At 39.4% G+C, this 27,800-nt stretch overlaps 1 protein-coding gene across 1 annotated transcript; it reads right to left on the reverse strand.

Moving 5' to 3' along the window:
- Nucleotides 1-876: 876 nt before the first annotated feature.
- LOC109938202 (aldehyde dehydrogenase 2 family member) lies at nt 877-27,739 on the reverse strand. Its single transcript, XM_048611741.1, has 6 exons — nt 27,272-27,739; nt 15,873-15,977; nt 14,319-14,459; nt 9,393-9,472; nt 3,298-3,409; nt 877-1,041 (listed from the first exon to the last, which is right to left on the reverse strand). Exons 1-6 carry the CDS (start codon nt 27,395-27,397, stop codon nt 877-879), a joined length of 729 nt encoding a protein of 242 aa, XP_048467698.1. The 5' UTR covers nt 27,398-27,739.
- Nucleotides 27,740-27,800: the final 61 nt, after the last annotated feature.

The raw sequence follows: 27,800 nt of genomic DNA on the forward strand, positions 1-27,800 counted from the left end.
AGGAAATCACAAGTCAGGTCAGGATTTTGGGTCTCCAGGCTTTCTTCAAAAACTGTTGCACCGACTCTTGGAGACATCCCTATGAAAATCCATTGCAATGGGCAACAAAAGTCAGCTCCAAGAATTATGTATAAAATCAATGGATAAGAAGAAAACAGATTTATACAATAGATGACATCACCACCATCATTAGGGCACCAATAATAACACTGTGAAGCAACACTGTGTGCAAAGTCAAAAAAATATTCAAAGGAAATAGGAGTCATTTCAGAATGCTTCAGCAGCAGCAGCAGCAGCAGCAATCTCTTGAAGACTTAGGTATTGTCTAATTCAGCTTTGGTTTCTAAAAACGTTTCCTTCCCTGTTCTTTATTTTACACCTTCACAGAAAGTAAATGATGGAATACAAACAATCATCTGATATTGTTACTGCTTATCAATAAGAAAGTAACCATAGGCGAGTTACCTTGTTATTTTCCATCCAACATCAAGATGTGGTCTCATCACATTCCCATAGTCAAAGCAAAATCAAAAACTTTTAAAAGTCAAGTTTCATTCTTAGAATGCGAACAATGCAGACAATGCCAATATTTACTGCCTCTAATTGCTCGCGTGCACACGTGAGCCACGTTTTTGAATCACTGCAGTCCATATCCTTGCTGCATGGCAGTTTGAAACAACCAAGTGGCTTGAAATCACCATTTCAGAGGACACCTAAAAGCCAGTCAATAACACTGCAGTGGATCCAGAATCAGCTGGACTAAGGAAGGAAGGGAAATTTGCTCCCCAAAGGGCATTAATGAACCAGATGACAATGAGCAATATTGCACAAGGAAATAAAATTTTTAAGCACATTTGATAAACTATTTTTAAGTGTTTAACAAAAAAAAAAAAAAAAAAAAATTAGCCCTACCTCCTGGATTAAATTTGCTACATACAGCGCTGTTAATGGGGTCTGCTCTGCCACTTTCATCACCACCACATTTCCAGTTGCTAGTGCGGGTCCAAGCTTCCAGGCCTGCATCAACAGTGGGAAATTCCACTGAAAAAGGGAGATAAAATTGGAAGTTACTTTTAAAATAAAAAAATACATAGAAGTTATCAACAATTGTTGGATAAGACCAAAGATATGAGAATCAATGAGATTTTACAATGGACTGAAAAGAAAAGTTAGCTGCAAGCCAGACAGAGGCAATGTAGAAAGCAGTTTTCTAAGGTGGTAACCCGAGTTCCAGCTTCAGTTAGGAAGAATGAACAGAATGACATTCTAGTTGCCAGGAAGACCAAAACGGGAGGCTAAGTCACAATTGAGACCATAAAAGGGAGAAGGCTTCACAGAAACCAAAGGCATTTGACCATTTAGAATTGGTCAAGTTTCACAAATAATTCCAAATAAGGAAATTGGAATGCCAAATGTGGCAGGTCTGAACTGCACAAAAAGCAGCCCGAAAACCCCCCCGTTTTAGCTGCAAGTCTGAGCCTAACGACTGTGAAGAAATACCCTACATCAGGTGGTGTGGCGACGATGTCAAGAAGAGTTCCAGCCTGGCTAGCTGCCAGCTCTCCTGGGTAATAACATTTGGGGTTGATTACAGAACTCAGGTAGTAAAGGACAGTGGTTGAAATATCCTAGTAATTAAAGGCGTGTATCATTTACTGAAGTACTTAATTTAAGTTTTATAGAGCTACAAGTGTCTCTGCTGCATCTTCTTCTGTGCATCTACTGTTGAGTCACAGAGACAGGCAACATAATACTTCAATCTTGATCAGAAACTTGATTTGAATTGTGAAGCAATTCATCCATGTTCCAAATTCAAATCATATTTCTATTACTTCTGTGGCTATTTGAAACGAAGTAGCTTCATATTTATTGCCTTACTGAAGAGAAACTAGCAGTCATGCATCTGAGGGGTTAAATCGGACCACTGTACTAATTAACGTGGTTCGCGGGTTCAGACAAGGTGCTTATCCTGGCTATTTGGTTAAAACCCGAGTTTAGGGTAAAGTAAGTAGTTAAAGCAATGAACTCTAATCTTATATTATAGATGAATGTGGTAAGCACCAAAGATTTAAAAAGCAAAATGCAGCTTTGGAGAATTACACATTTACAGGTGCCTTGTTTTAAATCAATTTGAATTTTTCCCAAAGTACATTGACTGTTTCTAACTCAATCTGTAACTTCTATTATAGTCCTCTACTCAACCGGTTTTACTAAACTTAAGTATTGGTATTTAACCCCTTACTTCCATTTGCCAAATTGCACTGGCATGCCACATTTGTTCCTCAGGAGCAAGTACTGACAATACAGCTCGGCCCTGAGCAGATATGTGCGTTTCTCATAGAAGAAAGGATGATATGAAGGTCCACTTTTAATATGGTCTCTTTTGTGTAACATAGTCCTCCTTCCCAAGTATTCATAAGTGTGTTTGAAATTTAAGATCTTTTGTGCTGAAAACAAGAAAAATGATATAGTTACACTTTTAAAAATTAGATGAGTAAAAACTGTAGTTTTTAATTATTTAATAAAGTGTGCTGCCATTTTTACAGTTGTTTAAACAATTAAAATGACAGTAAGTAACAAGATGAGGAAGATTTGGTGTACAATGAATCTCTTGCAGTGGTTTTCAACTGGAATCTGCAGTCCAAAAAGAAAAAAAGCGTAACCAGGACCCATGCTACAATGGCATAGGCTAGATTCTTGCAATTACTGGTAGGATCCAATGGATGAATTACTGTATACTGGGGAGCAAGTCAGCAATATTTTAGTGCAGAAGGGCTGATAAGCAGACCTGCAACAGAAAATCTTTGAAACACTCAGGAGCAAGTAGCTGTTTAACATAGAGAAAGTTGGTGGAGGATTACATTGGTTGGTGGAATAGATAGTACAAGCATATAAAATAGGAGCCACTGAGCGTAATTCCAATCCAGGTGTCATTCAGTGAAGTATTCAACAGACATGGTATTGAATCTGTATTCTTACCTTCAGCAGAAAGGGAGCCTAAAATTTTCCAACCACCAATCACATTAACATTCATGATCAGGTAACTGCCTGAAAGTTGTGCAAGTCCCTTTAGCACAATCAATGAAGTTTTGTCATAAATGTAAATACAGACTAAGTTTTTCGTATTAAAATTTAGATGGCAATGATAACTAATTCATTTGAAAAGAAATACTTCAACATTATAATAACTACTCTAATAATAATAATATGCATCAAGAACCTAATGAAAACGCAAAGCAATCTTTGCTTCTCATCTGTACAGTAAAACTTCTCAAATTTTCTTCTTTGTTCACTCACCGGGATGATTTGCCCACACACCCCAACTGGCTCATGGCGTGTATAACAGAAGTAGTTTCCATCTATAGGGATGGTTTTACCATGATATTTATCAGCCCAGCCTGCATAGTACCTGCAAAAAAAAAAAAAAAAAAAAAAAAAAAAAAATTATTCGATGATTAAGGGATGGTTTCCAAGTCACGCCATTAAACCATTAATTTATTTGCTTTGTACACTTCCAACCATGTTAATCCACCATGAGGCAGACAACAGTGCAGGTTCATACCTGCATGTTCTGCTTTGCGTTATTCAATTGCATTCATGAGGAATGCTTTGCAGATACCATCTCAAAGTTTTCCGTTGCCTGGAAGTTGACAAAACTACACAATACCACTTCTGCAAATAAATGGCAAACCCATACACACCTCCACCATTGGGTTATGGAGTCCTCCAAGCAAAAAAAATAAAGGAGCCTAAATTGAAAACAAGCACGCAGGATTGCAGTGTACAACTTGACTGATCAATTGCAATACAGGCAGAATGTCAACTTGATGTTGCTTGCTCATTTGAATGAGCATTCAGCCAAACATTTAATAGGCTAAACAAATTAGGAGGGGCCCAATACTGTAGCCTGTTAGCACCACTTAAAGCAAGTCTGCACCCTATGAAAAGGGAAGATGCTTTGTGAATTGTGATCGAAGAGAATTTGACTTGGGAAAGAGTAGGTATGGCACAAAAGGCAGAGTGCGAGCACCAAAGCTCTTGAACACTTCATGGATCAAAAAGTGTCACATCTATACAGGGAGAGTCAGACTTGGAGGTGGAGAGAGAGACACACAATCTCTCGGTACATGTCAAAAAGGCAGTAGGTGCAGGTAACTGTGGATGTCAACATAATGAATCAAGCCCCAAAATAAAAGGACCAGTAAGGTGCAGTGCTGTGAGAATTTCAATAATCCCACACAAGTGCTTAAGGTCAGTGAATGTATTTTCAAATGTCAAATCTTACCACCTGCACCCGCAACATCATACAATCCTCAAATCAGCAATAATTACCTTAACAATATCCAATCCAGTGTCATACTCAACATTCATTTTTTCATCTTAGCCTCACAATTAGTACTGCCACTAAATACAAATCTTACACCCACATCTGAGCTTATGATCACATCAGCTAAGAGACTGCAAGACTCTCTCCCCTAGAGGGGGAAGTAAGGCAAAATATTAGTGGGAGAGATAAAAGGAGCTAACCAAAAAAGGAGGGATAGGCAACCACAAACATCATGTTCTTATCTTGATTTGTTCACAGGAGCTGGTTCATTGACTTTTACTTTCCATGCATCGCATCCTTTTCCTTCTAGATACCCGGGTATCTGACCAGGAACATCAACAGGAGAATGAAGAAACAGCACTTTCAATTATTTCACACTTGCAGCCACCATCTCAGATACTGAGCTTGCATGCATTTGAGAGAATACAGGCAGAATCAGTACATGACAAGCACCAGTCACTTGTGGCAAGCACCAATCGTTGCGCTTGGACTAAATAGATTCCAGTTTACCAAGAAGTCAGATCATATGCAGATTCAGCTGTAGAGGCCTCAGATAAATTATTTCAGTGGGATTGTCTATGCTTCCAATGCAGGAGACAATTTCCTTTTCACTCAAGGGCTCCTTTGTCATTCTCACTGCTCATTTATTTAGGTGATGTATTTATGTAGTAACATTGCCTTCTACGTGTGTTCACACAGGAGTCTTTGGCTTCACACAGAAGCAGAATTAGAAGAATTCATCAATATTCTCAATAAATTAATCAACCCTCCATTAAGTTGAAAGCCACACACACGAAAAGCATTAAATTTCTTGGACACCATGGCAGATAAAATGTCACAAAAATCACAAGTAAATGTCAAGAGTTTCATTCAAAGTAATATCTTACACACAAAGCCATCACCTCAACATATTTTTCACAGACTGGGTGTAGGCCAGTTAGTGCATTAATATCCCATGTACACAAAACTAGAACATTCTAACCATAGGTTACCATCCTTTTTACTGTGTCACACATTTAAATTCAGAATTCATTCCGATAGCTTTGACATTTGCCTGAACTTATGCAGCCTTATAGTTGAATGTTAAACCTCTAGTTTAGGGGAATCGTTAGTATGAGCCATTTCAAAATTTTCTGCTTCCCAGTTACAGTCAGTTCTGGGATAACGTGATAGTTGCATTTCTGCACAACATAGTGTTATAGAAAAATCACATTTACAGAAATAATGGGGTCTATAGGAAAAGCAGGGTTAGGGATAAACCACCAAAAACTACTACTCAAAATCCTCAAAAATCATGCAAAAACCTACCAGAAAAGGACAGCATAGTTTGAATGAATATGTTTTATTCATATTTAAAAATGAAACAGAAGTAACTTTAACACCTTACCTTGAAAAATGTCAAGATTACTTGATGGGGAAGGAGATTGAGGTTGCTATGTTGTTAATGCTATTCATAGCTGTTTATAGGGGGTGCCAAATAAGATCTTATTCCATGAATTGCTACTCTGCTGTGTTCTGCATTGTAATCATTGTCCTTGAAAAGCTGCAACTGCTTCTCAGTTTCCCTCAGGATAGGAGACAAAACAGAAATAGAAAGCTCTCGTTGGGCTGCATTTTGGACTATTACTTCATCTCTCGCTTCCACTTCCCCCTCAGTGACAAGTTGTTGTCGATCAGCTGTAGAAAGGTCTTCACAAATGGGACTCCAGCAGCTCTTCAACATTCTCACTCTCCACTTCTTTAAATCCAATTTGCTTTGCAAAAATCAACACCATGTTCTTTGATTCTTGGGAGCTCCTCTGACAGATCAAAGCCCTCAGAATCTTGAAAAAAAAAAAAAAAATCTGGGAGAAGCTCCCGTCAAACTGCATGCAAGCAGTCCTCACTGACATCACCACAGGACCCCACAATAACATCAATTGCATTCTTGAAGTTAAAGCTCTTCCAAAACTGAAGAACACTGACCTTATCCCCCGCAGTGGCTGAAATCAGCCTCTTAAATGTGCACCTTAAATAACAAGCTTTAAAAGCTGCTATTACACCCTGGTCCATGGGTTGAAGGAGAGAGGTGGTGTTTGGGGATAGAAATAGCACTTTGATGTTCTCAGAAAGCTCAAAAAGGTGGGAGGATAGCTTGGCACATTACCCAGGATGAGTACAATCTTGAAATCCAAATTTTTTTTCCTGCAATACTTTCTAAATACATCTTCCAAAATATTAAAGTCAGAAAAGATTTGCCCTATCATCCAAACTCTTTTGCTAGACCTAAAAGTAGACACCTAGAGTAGACTTAACGGTACCTGTTCAAGGCTTGCAGGTTGGCAGAGTGGTACACCACCACAGGCTTAAAATCTCCACTGGCAGTGGTACCCAGCAGCACAGTCATACAATCCTCTGCCATCTTAAAGCCATTCATAGAAATGCTTCATTCATAGAAATGTAAGTTCTTGATGGCATTCACTTCCAGTATGCAAAATGACCACATGGTGCCAGTGCAGAGACTCTTTCAGCACTAATACTGCACGTGTTCAGGACAAAGCCCACAAAACAATTGTGATGTTGACGCGTACTCCTCCGCGCACTGACGGAATTGTTATAGCTGACAAGTTCACGTTTTAGAAATCGTATTCCCCTATTCATTAGTTGTATTATCGCCAATTCGTGTTGTTGGAACACGTCCTAGCAGAACTGGCTGTATCTGAATATTTCATTGATAGATTTAAAACTGTTCTCCCCCTTTGCAACTGCCTTCTCCCTTCAACCCCATGTTGCAATTTGTCCCCTCCCTGCACCCCCATCTCCACAGCTGCTCCCACCCCCCACCCTCCCACACACCTGCCCCACTTAGAAAACAATGCAATGAAAGTAGCATAGCCAGAAGAAATAAACCAACTCCCAACTAATAAGGGAATTAAACGTTTAAAATGCCACACGCAAGATCTTCTTACTAAAAGTAAGGTTAGCTACTAGAGGTTACAAGAGGCTAGACAGGGAGCATAGTACATCTGGTGTCAAGTTCTTGAGGTCCATTAAGAATGGAAACTGAACAAGTTTCCCTTCTCTAGGTTTATTCTGGCATCTTCTCCATTATTCCCACTGAAAATGATTAACCCAGCACAGACTGTGGGCAGAATCTGAGATTCTGATGGTTTTTATGATTTACTCACTAGGGACAAACTCACTGAGGCACTAAGAGTCTGTTTCTACAATTTTGTTTGAAAAACAGCTCAGTTTAAGTTGGGCCTTTATTAACTCTGCATAGTTTAAATACTCTCTCTTCCTCCTTTGGTCTTTGTGCGGTTTAGAAAGAAAGGATATGTTACCACTTCTTTACTAAAAAATTTCTCAAACAGAATTTATTTTGCTTAAAAGCGTACTTTTAAGGATCTATACAACTGATCAAGTATCAATATATAGTAAGACTAGAAGAGAATTCCATCTGTAAATCAATAAATGGAGTCCAAAGACTGGACAATAATTTTACATTCAAGTACATAAAACATAGAATGACATGACAGAACAGAGAGGCCTTTTAGCTCATTGTGCATGTTCTGTCCATTTGGGAGAGCTGCCCAATTAAGCAGATTTCTTTAAAAAAAAATTACAGGTTCTAAGTGTCATCAGCATTTATTTGCCCAGCACCAATTGCCTTCAACAAGTAAATGGTGAGCCATCTCATGAACATTTGTGATCCATCTGACATGGATAAATATAGCTCTGCAAATTTCTTCCTTTTAGCAATTTATCCAAGTCTCTTTCAAACATTACCACTGTATCTGCTTCTACCATCTCTTGGGCAGTGTATACTTGATTGTATTACAGGGAAAATCATTATAACTTAGCTTAATATACTGTGAATTTTTTTATACCAAGGGGATCCAGGGTTCCCAAAGAGGGGAATATTTTTAATTAAAATCTTCATTTTGCCAGTTCAAAATAGGAGATTTCTTATTAATATGGTCTAGCTTTAACACCATCACTTTTGGGTCTTACATCAGCATTAAAAACAGACTTCCGCTAACCTGCTGTTTAAAAGACATTTCCTTATTTTGCCCTTCTTTCGATCTCTTTAAATCTGTCCCACTGATTACTGACCCTTCAGCCACTGGTGAAAAAGTAGTGAAAAAAAATTCACCGATGCAACATTGATGACTAACTTCCCAAGCAAAATCTTCATTGCATTCAAATCTAAAATATATTTGTTGCAAATATGGAACAGAATGTAATCTACTCAGACTCCCATTGTGTCATCTAACATGTTTCAAATTTGAAACAGTTCATCTTTCCCAGGCTAAACTTCAATATACGAATAGCACATCATAACCTTCAAATACACACAGATATGTAATTATCAGCAATGGCTTGTGATACAGCAACATTTTATACATTTTTACTCTTTATAAATATGGTCTCAAATACAACAAAGACAGCATTTATTAGAACAATCATTCAACTTTAGAAGCCACTGGTGAAAATTCAGAGGGTCAACTTTGGAGGCAGGAAATTTTTGAAAATTGCCTGTTGGTCGTATACCAGACAGGCTTCAAACCTTGATCTTGCCAGAGAAAGGAATCAGATCTTTATGTTAAGGCGCTCGCGATCCTCCACTTTTCCCAGCCTTAGGTGTTCCAATAACTCCTCTCACCTGCAGAGGCCACTTACGAATTCCAAAATTCAACATGCCTCCTTGAAGGCAACTTAATTAGCCGAGTCCAGAAGACAGAACAGATGAATAGAGCAGGTGAGCAAGACTCAATGACACCATCAGGGTTGGGACCCACATTTGGTCCTGACATCAAAAAAAATCTTGATTCTTGATAAAACGTTCCACCCAATAATTTCAAAAATAATTTGAACAGATTTAGAAAGAATTCTTGGCAGAAAATTTAGCAGTAAACAGGACATTACTGATCTGCAAAAAGCAAGTGAACCACTTAAAACCAATTACTTACCAAGTTAAAAGAGAACACTGATATGGAAAATACTAATCTTTCCATAGTCAAGCAGTACTATTACATAAACTCTTAACAAAAGGAATTGAAGAGGGTATGTAAGTAATGCGTACCTGAGACATTTGATAACCAAATTTAGGTCTGCCGTGTAGGCTATGTGGTATGGTTTTCCATTGTCCAACGTCTCCAATGACTGAAAAACAAAATTATATTACAATAATGTGATTAATTGATCAGAGGCACCCTCACACACATCACCTCCTTCCATATGTAGCCTCCTGTCTGACCAAGGATGGCCAGCATATTTCTAATTAACAGCCATACCACCACAACAGCAATAAAAATATTTCTGGATCACTGCATTGGACTGCATGAACATTGAAATTTACAGTATCCTAATAGAAACGTCAACTTAGCAATTACAACAAGCATGTTATTTGAAACGGGCTCTTTTTGCTCAAGTACCATTAGTTCTAGAAACCCCCAAGGATCAATCCTCGCCCAATCCTATTTGTCTTAGTGACATCATAAAAAATATAACTTATGTTCCACACTTATACTGATGACACCCACAATAACCACTCACTCCCTAGCGTCTTCAATTTGCTTTGTTATTAGACATGCAGAATCCTTAAAGAGCAGAATGGTTTCACAATACATATTATGGAGGTCAAAGCCGGTGCCTCTGGCCCCCAATCTTTTAACGCCATCCAATTACTTGGTCGTTGTCTAAGGCTCAACTAGACTGTTTATAATCTTGTCATCTTAACTGATGCAGATAAACTTCCACTGCACATCTACTCCATCACTAAAACCTCCTACTTCCACCTCTTAATCAGTTATTTCTTGTCATCGATGGTCCCTTGGAATCAAAGATGATGTGTGGCATTAAGTGTTCTGAAGAAGGGTCACTTGACCCAAAACATTACCTCTGCTTTCTCTCCATAGATGCTACCAGACCTGCTACATTTCTCCAGCAATTTTTTCTTCTTTCAAATTTCCAGCATCATCATCAAATAAACTAAAGAACGCAGATATGTGGCAAACTGGATGAGTGATCAAAAGACTGAAGTGCTCAATTTTAGAATCCCCTTCAGGGAAGCCACATTATAGTGGGGAAAATTTGCATCCTCAGATTGGCTTCCTTTTTCTGCCACTGGTGTTCCAACTCATGGTTGAGACACTGAACCTTGAAGCTGCTTGTGCCTTAATGGATCAGGAAACACTATGCCAAGCATTAGCAGGTTTCACCTTTGTAGTCAGTCAGTGGTGTTAATGCCTGTGCTTTTGGGCAGCTTTGAATATATGCTTATACTTTGGCTACCTTTTGAGTACTGGAGAACTAGGAGAAGGGAACCTGCCCAGGAAGGTGGTTTTTGGGCATCCATCTCTGCACGAGTTGGTTTTTTCAGAGCAGCGTTTTTATGCTGGTAGATACAACTTCACAGAGGATGCTCGTGTTGATCCAGCAGTCGATTTGGTTCGCAGAATTTTACAAAAGCTGCCACGAACAGCACTTTCAAGAATCTTAATGTGATGTTTCCAGATGATCCAAGTTTCGCTGTAGTGCAGGAGGGTAGTCAACACCACAGCCTTGCACATCAGGACCCTCCCTGAATTTCAAAATTCCTGTTGTCAAAAGATGTGGAGGTGCCAGTGTTGGACTGAGGTGGACAAGGTCAGAAGTCAGGGAAGAGCACTATAGAAATGTGGAGATTGTTTAAGGAGTGCACACTGCGTGTGCTAGATATGTTTGTCCCAGCAGGCAGGGAATATGCAGTCAAGTGAGGGAGCCTTGGTTCTCAAGGGAGGTCGAACGACAAGGTTTAGGAAACAAGGATCGGAAAAGGCTCTAGAGGGATACAAATTAGCCAGGAAGGAGCTGAAGAAAGGGTTTAGGAGAGCTATAAGGGGGCATGAGAAAACCTTGGTAGATAGGATCAAGGAAAACCCCAAAGCTTTTTACACATACGTGAGGAATAAGAGAATGACCAGAGAAAGGGTAGGGCCGATCAAGGATTGTAAAGGGAATTTGTGCACAGAGCCTAAACAGATAGGAGAAGTCCTTAATGAATACTTTTCTTCTGTATTCACAACCGAGAGGGACCTAGTTGTAGGGGAGGACAGTGAGAAACAGGCTAAAGGAGGTCGATGTACTAGGTATTTTGAGGAACTTGAAGATAGCTAAGTCCCCCAGGCCTGATGGGATTTATCCAAGGATTCTATGGGAAGTGAGGGAAGAGATCGCAGGGCCTTTGGTGATGATCTTTTCGTCCTCACTGTCCACGGGTATAGTGCCGGAAGATTGGAGTGGCAAACTTCATTCCCTTGCTCAAAAAAAAAAAAAAAAAAAAGGAATAGGGATAACCCCGGAAATTACAGGCCAGTTAGTCTTACTTCAGTGGTGGGAAAATTATTGGAAAGGGCTGAGATAGGGTTTATGATCACTTGGATAGGCACAGTTTGATTCGTGATAGTCAGCATGGATTTGAGAGGGGTAGATCATGCCTCACAAACCTTAGTGAATTCTTTGTAGAGGTGACCAAACACGTGGATGAAGGTAGTGCAATGGATGTGGTATACATGGATTTAAGTAAGGCGTTTGATAAGGTTCCCCATGGTAGGCTCATGCAGAAAGTAAGGAGGCATGGGATAGGGGGAAACATGGCAGATTGGATTCAGAATTAGCTGACCCTTAGAAGACAAAGGGTGGTAGTGGACAGAAAATATTCAACATGGTGCTCAGTTACGAGTGGTGTATCAAAAGGATCTGTTCTGGGTCCTCTTCTATTTGTGCTTTTTCTAACTGATTTGGATGTAGGAATGGAAGGGTGGATTAGCAAGTTCGCGGATGATATGAAGGTGGGTCGAGTAGTGGATAGTGCGGAGGGCTGTTCTCGGTTACAAAGGGACATTGATAGGATGCAGAGCTAGGCTGAGAAGTGGCAGATGCAGTTTAACCCTGAAAAGTGTTAGGTGATTCATTTTGGAAGGACAAACTTGAAAGCAGAATACAGGGTTAACGGAAAGATTCTTAGCAGTGTGGAGGAGCAGAAGGATCTTGGGGTTCATGTCCACAGTTCCCTGAAAGCTGCCACCCAGGTGGATACAGTTGTTAAGAAGGCATATGGTGTGTTAGCTTTCATTAATAGAGGGATTGAGTTCAAGAGCTGTGAAGTTATGCTCCAGCTGTACAAAACCCTGGTTTGGTCACATCTGGAGTATTGTGTCCAGTTCTGGTCGCCTCGTTACAGGAAAGATATGGAAGCATTGGAAAAGGTGCAGAGGAGATTTGCCAGGACGTTGCCTGGAATGGAGGGAAGATCTTACGAGGAAAGGTCGAGACAGCTAGGGCTTTTTTCTTTAGAACGACGAAGGATGAGAGGTGACTTGATAGAGGTGTACAAAATGATCAGAGGTATGGATAGAGTGGACAGCCAGAGACTATTTCCTAGGGTGGAGGTAGCTATTATGAGGGGGCATAATTTTAAAGTGAGTGAAGGTAGATATAGGGGAGATGTCAGAGGTAGGTTCTTTACTCAGAGAGTGGTAGGGGCGTGGAATGCATTGCCGGAGAGGGTAGTGGAGTCAGCCTCATTAGGGGCATTTAAGCAGCTATTAGATAGGCATATGGATGATAGTATAAGGTGGAGGTTAGGTAGACCTTAGGTTTAGGGTAAAAGTTTGGCACAACATCGTGAGCCGAAGGTCCTGTACTGTGCTGTATTGTTCTATGTTCTATCTATGACACCAGGTGAGTCACTTGACAAAGGGGCTACACTCTTGAAAGCTTGATTTCAAATAAACCTGTCGGAATTTAACATGTTGTCTGATTTCTGACCTGGTGTCAAAGGCACATTGTTACCAGGGAAGGCAGCACTGCCGGCACAGCTGACTTTATGTTGGACTTCTTCATTGGCGGTAACCTCTTGGAAAAAGGTGCTGACAATCTTATGGGAAACAGCATTTACTCCACAGCCACCCTTCTACCCAAAAGATGTGGGGAGTGAGATGGTAGAGAAGGTAGGGGTTAGAATGCAGGGGGAAAGAGGATGGAAGACCTTTGTCTCAGTGACATTTGAGGACAAGCCAAATGTCATATAAAACATGTTGAAAGGGTTCAGCATTCTGAGTCTCCTGTGAGGTGGTAAGCCATCATGCGTAGGTCCCCTACAACCTTAAGGTCATTGATGTCCGTGGTGATGAGCTTTGTTTTTGCTGAAAGTAGCTAAGGTTAAAAAACTTGCCATCTGGACTACAGTGGATACTGGACGGTATTTCATTTTGAATGAAGGGAATGACTATGCTTGGATAGGTGAGCAAGATGGGGATGATCACCCAGCCTTGTTTGACCCCAGTCTGGATGTACAAGGTGTCAGTTTCAGATCTTCCACTCAAGACAGCAAAAGTTATTTTTGTCATGCAGGTAGTTATTGAAGTTTGTCACTGTCCTATAAGCAACCAAAGCACTGGAGAACGATCCATAAGGCTTCACAATTTAAAGAATCAAACACCTCGGTCAGGTTGATAAAGGCAAGAAATAATTCTGAATTTTGCTCCCAACGTTTTTCCTAGATCTGCCAAACCATAAAGGCCATGCCTTCAGTTCCCCCACTATGGCTGGAACCAACACTGGGTTTCCAGGACAAATTCTTCAGGAGCAGGAGGATGGAGACCAGGATCTTGCTCCAGTGGATTGTAGGGAAATCACTCTGTAGTTTCAACAATGAGATTTATCCCTTTCTTGTAGATAGCTGTAAGTTGACCAAATTGTTTGAACCCCGTCCCAATACATCTGTAATCAAAGATAAATAAGATGCTGAAGGGCAGGTGTTATTGTTAGGGGCGTGTTCCTATTCAATTTGAAATGTCCAGCTCATGTTGACAAACCAAGTTAAAAAAAACAGGAAGTATTAAATCCAAGGAACGTTAGGACAGAATTTGGGAGTGCTCGATAGTTGCAAAACTTTTGTCCTTGCTGTAATGTTTTGCAAAGTAAAATAGACTCCCAAGTGCAACAATACACAAGGAGAACTTACTGCCAAATATGCTCGATCACGCTCAATGAGATCAGCTAAACGGTTTATAAGGACCCCTCTTTGTGATGCATCCATTAATCGCCATGGAGATCCAAACCTAAATGCTTCTTTTGCTGCTTTCACTGCTTTATTCACATCATCCTGTGGACAGATGGAATACCAAACATGAGCCAACATATAGAGAGAAAGCAAGCATTTGACAATGTTCAAGGAAATATAAACATTTAAGTGACTATATCAGGTACCAGAAATTGAAAAAAGTTTTTAAATATATTCATTGGCATTAGACAACTCAATTTTAGCCATTTTCGATCTAAACGAACACTTTTCCCACCTTTCAACACACTTCACCGAACAGAAATAGGCCACATGGTCCATTGTGCTTACATCTCATTGAAAGATATATCCAAGCACTCCCATTGCACTTTGCTTATTTACTCAATTCCATTCAGGAAATTGAAATCTTGTGACAGTTTGCCAGGCAATACATTTCAAATTACAAATAGCATTTTGTTTCTCTCCACTGTCACCTCTGCCTACTACCTTAAAATGTGTCCTTTCGTAACTAGAAAGGGTTTTTCCTTCTTTTGCTCAGGCTTCTGAATCTTCCAACTGCCCAGGATAGATGTCTAGTCCAGGCATGGAGATCTTGTCTTGGCATGGTGGGGCAGTCTTGGCTAGTTTTCCAGTGTATCCCAAACCCAGGAGTTGTTAATTGAACTGTGATTTAGGCACTGTGGTATGGCGACTTTGAAAACTTTACTTTTTTTTGTAAAAATACAAGTGACAAGAAATTGCTATTCTATTCTAAACCTCGGTGATTTTGAACATTATCAAGAATTGCTTCAAATGTTCTCTCTTAGACCATTGGACAAGTCATAGGAGCAGAAGTAGGCCATTCAGCCTCTCAAGTGTGCTCTGCCATTCAATGAGATCCTGGCTGATCTGATGATCCTCAACTCCACTTTCCTGTGTTTTCCCCATAACCTTCAATTCCCTTATTGATTAAGAGTATCTATCTCAGCCCTGAATATACTTAACAACCCAGCCTTAATACCCACTGTGCGGTAAAGAATTCCACAGATTCACTATCCTCAAAAGGAATTCCTCCTAACCTGCGTTTTGAATGTATGATCCCTTATTCTGAGATTATGCCGTGGTTCTCGACTCTCCCAAAAGGGGGAAAACAACGTTTCCACATCTGCCCTGTCAAGCCCTTTAAGAATCTTGTATGTTTCTAAGGTTAACTCTTATTCTTCTAACAATTAGAGGCCTAAACTACTCAACCTCCAGTCACAAGATAGTAAGGTACCTTTATTCATTAGACCATCAAAAGGGCTTACTTTTGAACAAATTGCCATTATAATTCAAAGCATTTTACAGATATTTTGTTTCCGCAAGGTTATCTCTATTTACAATCAACACCTGATTCATTTTCCATAAATCTGTCCATACTTAATTTACTACGCAGAGTCAAGATAAAGGAAACAGCTGGCTCAAGTGAAAGGACAGAAAATTATGAGAAATAGACAACTGAACAGCTACTCAAATTACCTCATCTCCCCTGGCAACCTGGCAGATGATTTCCCCTGTGGAAGGGTTGATGGTTGGGAACGTTTTCTTACTGACAGCATCATGCCATTCATTGTTGATAAAGATCTGCAAAATAAAAAAAAAACAAAATCACCTTGTGTTGAGGATAGGACATTAAGTTATCGGGATTTCTTTTATTAGCAATTGAGAAAGCAGACAATGGTCACTGCAGAATTCAAATAACATGACTCGCACCAAACTGAGGTAGGGATTTTGACCCAAATTTTCTGACTTTTAAGCAACTGATCTGGCATTGGATGTGTTTGAAGACAAAGAGTGAAAATAAGTCATGTCAAAAAGGCATAAATTTAGAAAGAAGTTGGGTCATGTAGTTACTTGTTTATTCAAATACTTAAAATTTGTTAATGATTGTATCCTGTGGTCATTTTTAAAAATTTATGCACCATTGCAAATTGTCCTTCAGCACGTGCTGATGCAGGTACACCATTTTGACTCCGCAATGAAGCGGCAATGAGTCTTGGAAAAAAAATATATATATAATCTCTCTCTCTCTCTGTGATTACTTTAGAAGTGATACTATTCCCATGTGCTTGGGATTATTATAGTTGAATAACTTCTAGCATTGTTGAGATGGTACACACTGCAGTACATTCACTCCCTACACACAGGCTGAACGTTTAAAACAGGAGATGGGTCATCAATAAAGTATCTTTGTCCTGGATTATGTGGAGTTGAATATTGCTGGAACTGCACTCAAGGGGAGTAATTCAACACACTTATTTGCACCTTTGGCAAGGAAGCAAGTTATTCACTGGTGAATATCCAGTCTCTGGCCTGTTTTATAATCACTATATTTATGCGCCTGGTACAGTTTAGTTTCTGGTCAACTATGGCCCAAAGGAAAAGGTGAAACTGTTGGACCTGTTTCGTTGGAGATTGTCAACTCCTGGCACTTTTTTGGGCGTGAAGGTTATTTGCCATGTAAGAATCCAAGGTTAAATGCTGTCCTGGTCTCATTTCATCGGACATGGGTTGCTTCAGAGGCGTTTGAAACTAAGCTGAATCCTGTGCAGAGAACATTTCTACATTTAATTTCATGATAGCGTGGTCATTAAAGAAGCCAAAGATGGCCGAGTTAGGACACTGCCAAAAAAAAAGCCCTGTTCAGAAAATGAGCTGTAGTTGCAATGATTGGCCATCAACAACCAAAGCCAAATTCCTTTGTGTCAGATTGGGTTCAAACCAGCAAAACTTTTTTTGATTTCCACCGACAATGTTATTACAGCTCCTTGATGTCACACTTAGTATTGATGATAATGCACCCCCAGAATTGAAATCTTTGCCCATGTTGAACCATGTGTGATAGGATTGGGAGGTGTATAGTCTAGGATGAATCTAGAAATCGTGAGTAAGTGGGTTATTAGTAAGTAAATGCTGCCGGTAGTAGAGTTAATGAATTCAGTTTTGTGAACTGAATATTCTTGGGCAATTTTACATTCTGTCAGGTGGATACTTAACCAAATAATAGATTTAGTAACTATTACTAATTAACTGTTCCAATATAATAACATTCCATTAGGCAAAAAGGCAAATTCAGACCCAGATTCTCACATGCAGTTCTCCAATCGAGGAAAAAAAAATCAAGGGATGACCCCGAGTGTAGTAGCCAGGAGACATTCACTGAAGGCTCCAAATCTTATAAGGCCCCAATGGCTTCTGCCTAAAACTCAACCCAAAAACTATGGAAACTAGAAAACCTGGTCTGAGAGAGGTGGCCACACCCAATCTGCTTCCATTGTTCCAACTTTAAAAAACAGCCCCAAGGCCTCACAATTGTTTACTTTATTTTAAGAGACAGCTCAGTACCTCTGCCTTACAAGCTCTTCCAAAAAAAAAAAAAAGGCAAAATAGCCCCTTAAAAAGTGACAGCATCATCAGTTCTGGAGCACAAGTCTTCAGCCCACTGTTAGAATCCACAGCTTTTTGCCATATCCACTGTGCTCAACGGAGCGAATGAAAACAATTTAAAGACTAGCATCTGAGAAGTGTGGATCTCAGAAAGAGGCAGAGGTAAATTTTTTCCACTTGGCATTTTTGGTTGATGATGATTGGAAGTGCTTTAGCATAGTCTTTTCATTCACATGCTAGGCTCTAGCACCACAGAATGGCTACATGAATATTCCCTCCTTTTCCCATTAGTTCTTCCAATCATGCACATAACTAGATTGGGTAGACCGCAAAGTTTCCTTCTGATTCAGTGGTTTTTGTTTTGTGTTGTTTATATTAAATTTGGATTTTCATTTTTGAAGTAGTGACATAAGTCTTCCTGAGTCAGAATGAATTGATCATTCACTTGTATTTCTGTAGCCATGATTATTTATTTTCAAAATGGTTTGAGGCGGTTAGTTTTCAGAACTAAAGCTTTTTGTTTACCTTAGGAGACTTTACAGACTATAAATAAATGTACCGAGCCTCTGTTAGAAATTTCTATACTTGTTCTTTTGTAGGCATGTCACGATACATTTCTGGAGCAAGGGGGACTTGGACCCAGATATAAAGACTCTACGACTTCTTCACAAAAAGGGGAAGTGTCCACAGTTTAGAGAAACCTACCTTTGTCAGTTTTGGGTTGTTCTGCAGAAGGTTTCATAATAAATATTGCTCCTGAGAAAGGCAGAATATAGAGTAAGAAGCTCATTATAGTCCCAGACCAAAAGTGTTTGGATAAAACCCTGAACAGGTTATTTGACGCGGCGAACATTTAAGCCTTGTATGATAGCTCCAGGAAGAATTTATCAGATTTTGCAGAGAGGCAGTTGAATTGAAATTAAAACATCAAGGTGTTAGAGAAAAGGGATTTTCTGATGTGTTGGTGCCACACAAAGGGTGCTTATGAATCATGTGTTTTGGGATTTGTAAAGGAACATTTGAGTTTAATGGGATTATATTTCATCATTTCAAAATATTTAAATTTATTGTATAATAGTCTATTTTATCTTCATTCTTTTTACTTTATAGAATTGTTTTATTGTTATTTTGACTAGTCAACAGTGTACCATTTGCAACTCCAAGGTAGATAATTCTGAAGATTGAGTGAGGAAATTTCTCAAGCCAATCGAATTACTGTTCCTCTCCCCATAAGGCTATTTCCCTCATGTTCTAGATTGTAGAAACTGTTAAGTGCTAGCTAGCTTTCTGTCGTGCTGTATTTTCTGCATCATCTTTGCTAGATCTTAGAGACTGTCTAATCCCCTGATCCTTGCAGATTTTTAACTGTTTCTTTAAATTTAATATTATCTTTAACTTCCTTGTTTAGCCCCAGATGAGACATCCTTCTGAAAGCTTCTCTTTCTCACTGGGGTAAACCTTTGCTGAGTTTAAATTATCTCCTTAGAAACATCTGCCACTGAAACTCTATCGGCTTACCTTTTAACCCAGTTACCCCAGTTCACTTTAGCCAATTCTGTCTTCAACTCTGCATAGTTACCTTTATTTTAGGTTTAGGAACACTAGTTTATAGATTCCTTTCAACTGGAGCTTGAAATTCAAATACGTGACTGCTGACATCTAGAGGCTCCTTTGCCGTGAAGTTATTGATTAATTGTTGCATTCCACATTATATCTATGGAATAAAAGAGTGCCAGTGAATGGTCACATGATCCAAGGCCATTGGACAGACCAAGACCAGAATAAAACGGATGCAAGGAGGAATGAAGAATCATTCTCACTTACCTGGGGTCAGGAAATACGAGTCAGGAAAGAGAACACTAACTATAGCCTCACACAGGCCCTTCCCCACCCCATTTCAAAATGAGGGTGTTCAAGTTTTGCTTGTTAAAGTAGGACACAGACTCTCACATTATGACCGAAGGCTTGCTTAAGGGAGGTAAACACCGATTTTCAGAAAGTACCATAGGACAAGTAGACTCTAATTTTCACAAGAGCTAGTTTGCGAACAGGCTCTCATCAGAAGTCCATGTATATTCACAGAATCTTAATGATTGTTACCATAAATATTTTAAAAGTGTTGACAGATTGGAAAAAGTTGATGCACAAAAGGGACCTAGGCATCCTCGTACACCAGGCTTTGAAAGCAAGCAGTTGTGAAGGTGTGTTGGCCCTTAATGCAAGAAGTTTGAATACGGGAGTAAGCCTTATTGCATTTTGAATGAGACCACATCAGGGATTAGTGCGTGGAACTAAGATATTCTTGCCATAGAGCGAGTTCAAATGCTCACCAAACTGATTCTTGAGATGGCAGGTTTGTTGTACAAAAAGATTAAGTGGTCTGGGCCTGTATTCAACGGAGTTAAGAAGAATGAGAGAGAATCTCATTAAAATGTATAAAAGTCTGACAGGGCTGGTCAGACTGAATGTAGGGATGATGTTCTTCCTGGCCAGTGAATCCAGAACGAGGGGTCAGTTTTAGAATGCACAAGACGACATCTAAGACTGAGATGGGGTGAAATTTCTTCACTCAGAGGGCAATGAATCTTTGGAATTCTCTACCACAGAAGGCTGTAGAGGCAAAGTCACTGAATATATTTCAGAAATAAATAGATTGAGAGGCTAAAGCTGATATGTTATATCAAAAGCAGTTAGCAAGTAATGATATTCAACTCTGACTCCAATACCACCATCCACAATTCTTACCCTAGTCCCACGAAGCTGTATTTTTACCCAGCTGAGTATATCATTCAAAACACCACCAATGTATCATTAAAGCATGGTGTTTTTCATAAAACATTAGAGTGGAAATATGACTGAATTAAAATATATGTGTACAGTTATGAAGGTAGCCGTATAGCTTGAATTCTAACATTCAAAGATAAGCCTGAATTTCTGAAACATTTGGCAGAAATTCAATTTAAAATTTAAAATGATTTGCACTAGAGTTGAAAAGAAATGCTAAAATTCATACTAACAGCACACTGACTCTCAAATGTGGATGAGCAAACAGAGCTTCATAGTTTATTTTTAAAAACGAGAAATGAGAGAAAGATCATTTTACATTGCAACCATACAGAACAAATACAGATGTTATAAAGCCATAAAACATAGGAGGCAAAGTAGGTCATTCAGTCCATTAAGTCTGCTTCACCATTCAATGAGATCATGTCTGATCTGATAATCCTCAAGTCCACTTTCCTGCCTTCTCCTCAATGCCCTTACTGACTGAAAAATCAATCTCTCTCAGCTTTGAATATACTTAATGACCCAGCATCAACAGTCCTCTTCAGTGAAAAAAGTCCACAGATTCACTACTTAGAAGACATTCTTCATCTGTCTTAAATGAGCGACTCCTTATTCGTAGATCATGTCTTTTGGTCCTAGACTGTACCACAAGGAAGAAACTACCTTTCCCCATCTACCCTGCCAATTACCCCAAGAATTTTGTTCGGCAAGGTCGCTTCTCTAATTTCCAACCAATACAGGTCTAACCGATACAGGTCTAACCGACTTAATCTCTCCTCATAAAACAATCCCTCCATACCTGCTTTCAGTCTAGTGAACCTTCTCTGGAGTACCTTCAATGTCAGTATATCTGTACTTCATTAAAGGGGCCCAAAACTGTTCACAGTATTCCAGCTGTGATCCGACTATAGCTGAATAGAGTTGTTTTTTTTTTTTTGAAAAAAAAAGGAAAGGGGTTTCTCTGGCCAGGAGCTTCTGCTGTAACCAGAATTACACATCTATCTCAAAAGATTTTGAAACTAACAAGTCAAAAACTGAAATCTGAGGAAGACTCATCTGTTATCCATGAATGGAAGCCTACGAACTAGCCATTGTCACAATAATGGGAATGATGAGAGTTAAGAATAATAGTTTCTCTCTGAATTATGAGCAGACTTCTATCTTGAACTTGCCCTCCAATTTCTCTGCCTATTAAAAGTCACGTACAGTTGCTTTGGAGGTGAATAAATCGGCCCTAACTTGCTGAAAACTGACTGGAAAAGTTGTGCAACAAGCCATATCCAAATTAATCTTGTCTGGTTAATCCTACTCCAGTGAATCTACCAAAAAGATTGCCCTTGATAGCTTGTCCTAGATAGTGAAGAGCTGCAAACACACTATATACACATCAATAAGAGGATGATAGCATAAGTTTATTTCAATTTGTGGCCTTTCCTGTAATTAAAAGTGATATAGATAGAATTAAGCAGCCTGAATCTGTATCAAGATAATTATCTGGGCCAACATGGCTGGAGAGGAAGGCGTAGGTTGTGTCACATTCTTCAGTTCTGCTGACCTTGTGTTGTACAGCAGCTGAGTGAATTTTAGCGGTAATAATAGAGGACACCCCAATTTGAAAATTAGCAAACTTTCAAAAAGCACAGAACTATTTATAATTTCTTGAAATCCTAGTGGTGCCTGTTTTTCTTGCCTATTTGTCTATATTGTCTATTCTAATCACATTACTCAGAGGCATCACTCACTGCTTGCAATCACTACTCCAGGAAATGCCTGCAATGATTTGATAAAATTCCACAAATTCTGAAGAACTGTTTGTACATGTTTGCAGAGCTAGAAAAAGGAACACATTGGGAAATCACATCACCTGGTATCATTGCAGAAGTGAAGCTTCATTATTAGCAAATTAAACCTCCCATTTCAAGCACATCAGCCATTGCCCCAGATGAACCCATTTAGTCAAGGGGATAATAAGGGTTCCGCAACTGCCCTCTAGACCATGGACAAGAAATGAGACAAGGAACCTCAGCCTGTTATGTTCCAAGGCTGCCTGAGTAGCAAGTGTGAACACTGAACAGAGACATATTCAGGCTTGTCACACGGGAGAGAGAAGCACTATAACTCTTTATTGGAAATCATCTGTTTCCACACATGGTCTGCATTGTATACTTACTGAATCAGTAAGTATCCTTCAATAGCACCTTCAAAACACATGGTCTCTACCATCTAGAGGTTAGAAGGGCATTGAAATACCATGCCTCTGCAAGCACACAGCATCCTAACTTGAACTATAACATCATTCCCTCATTGTCACTGGGTCAAAATCCAGGACCTCCCTTCTTAATTTTGTTCATGTAGCTAAATCACATACATGACTGATACCTTTCAAAGAGAATTAGGGATGGGAAAAAAGACTGGCTGACCAGTTAGCCAGGTCCACATCCCACGAATTTAAAAAATCAAACGTGGTTCCACCAAGGCAAACCCAGCACTTCCAAGTACAATACCCAATAAGCAGGCTGCTCAGGAAATAGTACTCAGCTTGTGTTACACAACTTTAAACACAAAACAGATTGACTACCTGTTTAAATTGTTCAATTGAAAACATACTTTTAAACATCAATTTTCTTTTTTTTAAACAAAGCTGCTATCTTAAAGCTTTTGGTCATAAGAAGTGGAGAGAAACATAATTTAAAGTGATAAAAATTTTGAAACTATTTAAATTTGGCAAAAGAAAAGTAATTTTATTTGGAAAGTAAATTCAAAAGAGTTTGACACATTTTTGATCAGAGAAGTTTTAAAACAGGGACAATTATGTGGATTTGAGAATTTTCCAAGGGATGGAGCAAGATAAATTGGAAAGTTAACTCAATCTGCTTTCCAAGTTTACCACAACTTTTGTAACTAAATGTACAGAAACAAGTTAATCCAAAATATAAGTTTAGATATGATTTGGCACTAAGACGTTGGGTTCATAGCTACAGCAATAATGGATTTGTGCTTTTTTTTTTAAAAAAAAAAGAAAAAACATTCCAGACAACATAAGTACCTAACTGCAGGGTTCCAGTAATCTTGAAAATTCAAGAACATTTCTACATCAAATTTAGACTTGGTTTAACCACTCAGACTGTTTCTTACCATTCATTATTTTTCTAGACAAATTCTTACGCGAAAGATGTGGAAATTAATTGTAAACTAGCGTTAAGCACTTCTGTCACTGAATCAATAGGACCATTTAAAACCAAGCCCAAGTATAATTGTTTGAAATTGGAATTGATAAAACACTATTCAAATCAATTTTCTTTCAAGCACTCAAAAGTGAAATTTGTCCTAAATTTAAGTGGATAAACATTTTTTGCTCTTGCCAAGAATTAATAGGAGTACAGTGTAGGTCATTTCTATACATCATGAAATAACAAAACATTTGTTTTGGAAAGAAGTTAATTGAACACCATCAAAACGGCACGGTGGTTCAGTGGTTAGCACTGCGGTCTCACAGCGCCAGGAACCCGGGTTCGATTCCACCCTTAGGTAACTGTCTGTGTGGAGTTTGCACATGCTCACCACGTCTGTGTGGGTCTCCTCCGGGTGCTCCGGTTTCCTCCCACAGTCCAAAGATGTTCAGGTTAGGTGGATTGGCCATGCTGCATTGCCCATAGTGTTCAGGGATGTGTAGGTTAGGTAGATTATAGGGGGACAAGCTGGGTGGGATGTCTGAAGGTCTGTGCGGACTTGCTGGGCTGAAGGGCCTCTTTCCAAACTGTAGGGATTCCATGATTTGTGATGAAAACCAAATCAGCCTCAGCGGTGCAAAAGACAGACATGATTCAATGAGTTACTTCTGGGAAAAATAAAATAACAAAATAAAAAAAAAAGTGCTGCTTAAAAGATCAGGCAAGCAAAATATGTTACCATCTGGAATCAAGTAGGAATGTTTAACTTCTGTTTTGAAATATTATGAAAACAGCTTATTGGATAGCAAAATTTCTCCAGGGATCATGAATAAGATAAGACAATTAGTGGGTGTGAAATAGAAATGTTTGAGGTTAGAAGATTCAGGGGAAAAATGGGAATTGCAATAACTCACTTTGGGTGTAGCTCAATGTAATATCCATTTAGTATTGATCCACATTCTAGTGAAAGTGAGGTTGAAATTAATAAACTGATAGCTTTATTTGATGACGTCTTATCCTTGTCTCTGGACTTAAGTGAAAGTGAATGGTTGTCTGGATACCAGACACATTGCTTACTCTCCTCTGCACAGTCCCAAAGTTCTTGAAAACAGAATTCAATATTTTAATAAGATCACCTGAAAGTCAAGAACATGTGGCATGATACGGCGATACCAGCGTAAGCATATATGTGAATTTGCATGCGTGAAGCAGGCAGCATAAGCTAAGTAAGAAAATGAAAACAAATACTCAAATGATCAAGTTGGACATTTGTAAAGGGACTGACTTGAAGATAATCAAGATAGTATAGATAAGGAGTGAAAATAAAAGGATTTTTGATTGTGGACAATCGAAAATTATGTAGAAATAATACCCAAGAATTATCCACAAATACAGTTGAAAAGGACATTGCTAAAGGCACTTCTACTATTTGATGTGAAGGAAGATGCAGCATTGATTTCTCTTGGATCCATAGAAAAATTACTGGAAAGATTTTTCTAATTATTCACTTCACAACTGAATTTTTCTTCTAGCTCCTGCAATATATTAAAATATGATTGTGGCTGTGTGGGATATTTGTGGGGCCACTTTGGGCGTGCTGCATGTGGTTCTGGTAATCCTTCTTTCATGAGAATGTTGCTAAACTTGGGAGACTGCAGAGCAGACTTGCAGGGAACTTACCAGGACTGGAGGGTTTGAGATCTGGGTGATACAAGCCTGGGCTTTTTTTAAAACCCCTGGTGCATCAGGGGCTCAGGTGTGGCCTTGTGGAGATTTGTAGAATTGCAGGGAATTGGACAGAGTGAGTAACCAGGATCTTTCTCAAAAGGGTAGGGAGTCCAAAACTGGAGAGCGTGGTTTAGGGTGAAGGGGAAATAGTTAAAAAGGATCCGAGTGGTAACTTTTTAACATTGTGTAATGTCTGGTCGGCACAGACGAGTTGGACTGAAGGGTCTGTTTCCTTGCTGTATGACTAACTCAAAAGAGGCCACTGCACAGACAAAGATTGGAGCTCCAATCCTTCCCTTAGAAAAAAATTTCAAGTCTGATGACTCCTGCTGGAAGAGGCTTGCCTTCCTAGGAGCAATTGTTGGAGACTGATGTCTCCCATACTTCATATATTCCTGATACTCAGTTGAAGGAAATAAACAGATTCAGGCCTTACCTAAAACAGATTTATTCATAAAAAATAGAAACATTACAGGAATCTCTCTCCTGACTTCACATCTCCTTTGTGTCAGTAAATGTCTATATGCATTCAAGTAACCATCTGAACCAATGCAATCTGTATGTGGTCAATTTCAACTGATACAACTAAAATCAGCCAGCTTCTCAACTGTACCTCTCCTGATCCTGTTACGAGAGAAATGCAGCACTCACTGACAGTGAAAGCTGCCAATTGCTAAAATTTGTTGCAATCAGTTTACCTCTTAACCCATCTCTGCTGGTGATTCTACAGGTGGGCTCTTAACTGCTGCCTTACTGAGGATTGCACTGGAGAACACATTTGGATCTGAAAGTGGGCCAGGTGGCCAAGTGTTCTCTCTGACTGGAAAATTCTGCCTATGATTGAAAAGGTCAAGTCAAAAAAAAAAGCAGCTTTATGTTAGTACGTCTCAAGCCTGTGTGAAAGGAACATTTCACAATTTAATATTAGACTTCCATGGATGGATAACATTTGAAAAATTAAGAAGTCCTGTTACAGGAATATTCACTGCCCATTTCCATTAACTTACTGAAATTGTTTCAAGATAATTATTACATACTTCGATTGTGAGCACAATAACATTTGTTGCCTAGTTTCACTAAACTTCCTTGAGGAAGTCATTAATTGCCTTGGACCACTGCAATTCTTTTCACGTGGTGAAAGTATATTGCTGTTTAGTGGGCGGTTCAAAAGACTGTAACAGAGTTACAGTGAGGAAATAATATAATTCCAAGTCAGGGTGTTGGGCAACTTGAAAGTTACAACAGACACTGCTCTTGTTCTACATATTTGAAGAAGTCACATTTAAAATTTGTTCCAGTACATTTTGTCAATGGTGGTTGCAGCAGAATGCATGTTTATCATAGCAAGTGTAATGCCAATTAGAGTGCTTTGCCTTGTACATTCTTGAACTGTACAAGAGAAAAGAGCTGCACCCGGAAGTGGAAACTCTCGATTTCTGCCTTGTAGATGTTCAGAAGGCTTGTGAAATCCCGTGTTGCTAGTTACCTAGCCTCTAACCTGTCCTTATTACTAGAGTATTTATTCGGCTGCTCAAGTCTGGTTTCGGGTCAATGGTAACCCGGAATGTCGACAGTGCATAATTCAACGACGGAAATGGGCGTCCTGCAATAGTCTGACAATGGTCCAAACGTAAACACAGGAATAGAAACTTGACGGAGTTCTTTACATTGCCCCTTTTAATAAGACTTAAATCAGCAATTTCTTCTGGTAATAATTCACATTTCAGTACAGTTTCATCAAATACATTTTTAATCAAGTTACATAGTCAACGCCCATGATTATTATACAGAACTACGTCCTATTACCTTATCATGGTAAACATCTGGCTGGGTGTTTGGAGCTGGAAGTGCTGCAGCCACAGAATATCTCCCGACTCCAGAGGTGACCACTGCAACGACCCTGGAAAGCGGACGGACTTTCGAGCACAACATTTTCTCGAGGGGCAAATAAACACTTCACCCGCGTCACAAACAAAAATTTAGTTCTCGTTCCTTCACGACCTCCAACACACACACCCGCCTACCGAAGGCCAAACCCACTCCCAGCTGCTAATCAACTGGGAATTAAAATAACATCGATACAAAGAAAATCCGGACAGGATCTTGGAGGAGGAACGAGAGAAATATTTCTGGAAATAACCTTCAGTCAGAAATCGTGTGACGCCAAGCCATAGTCCAGATCCTTTCCCCTCCTCCCTAGCTTGATACCCTCCCACAAACGGTCATTCGTGACCGTTAACAGCTTTTCTCTATCGACTATTCATATTAACCACACCACCCCACGCCCCCTGTCAATCACAGACGTGAACCGCCCCATTTCCGCTGTCAATCACAG

The sequence above is a fragment of the Rhincodon typus genome, chromosome 24 (assembly GCF_021869965.1).
Source record: "Rhincodon typus isolate 14 chromosome 24, sRhiTyp1.1, whole genome shotgun sequence".
NCBI classification, from domain to species: domain Eukaryota; kingdom Metazoa; phylum Chordata; class Chondrichthyes; order Orectolobiformes; family Rhincodontidae; genus Rhincodon; species Rhincodon typus.

Coding starts and splice junctions, on each gene's coding strand:
- LOC109938202 (XM_048611741.1), bottom strand. CDS start 27,397: ATGTTGTGCTCGAAAGTCCGTCCGCTTTCCAGGGTCGTTGCAGTGGTC. Junction 15,978..27,271: donor CAGATGTTTACCATGATAAG/GTAATAGGACGT, acceptor TTTATTTTGCAG/ATCTTTATCAACAATGAATG. Junction 9,473..14,318: donor GTGATCGAGCATATTTGGCA/GTAAGTTCTCCT, acceptor TTTGTTTTTCAG/TCATTGGAGACGTTGGACAA.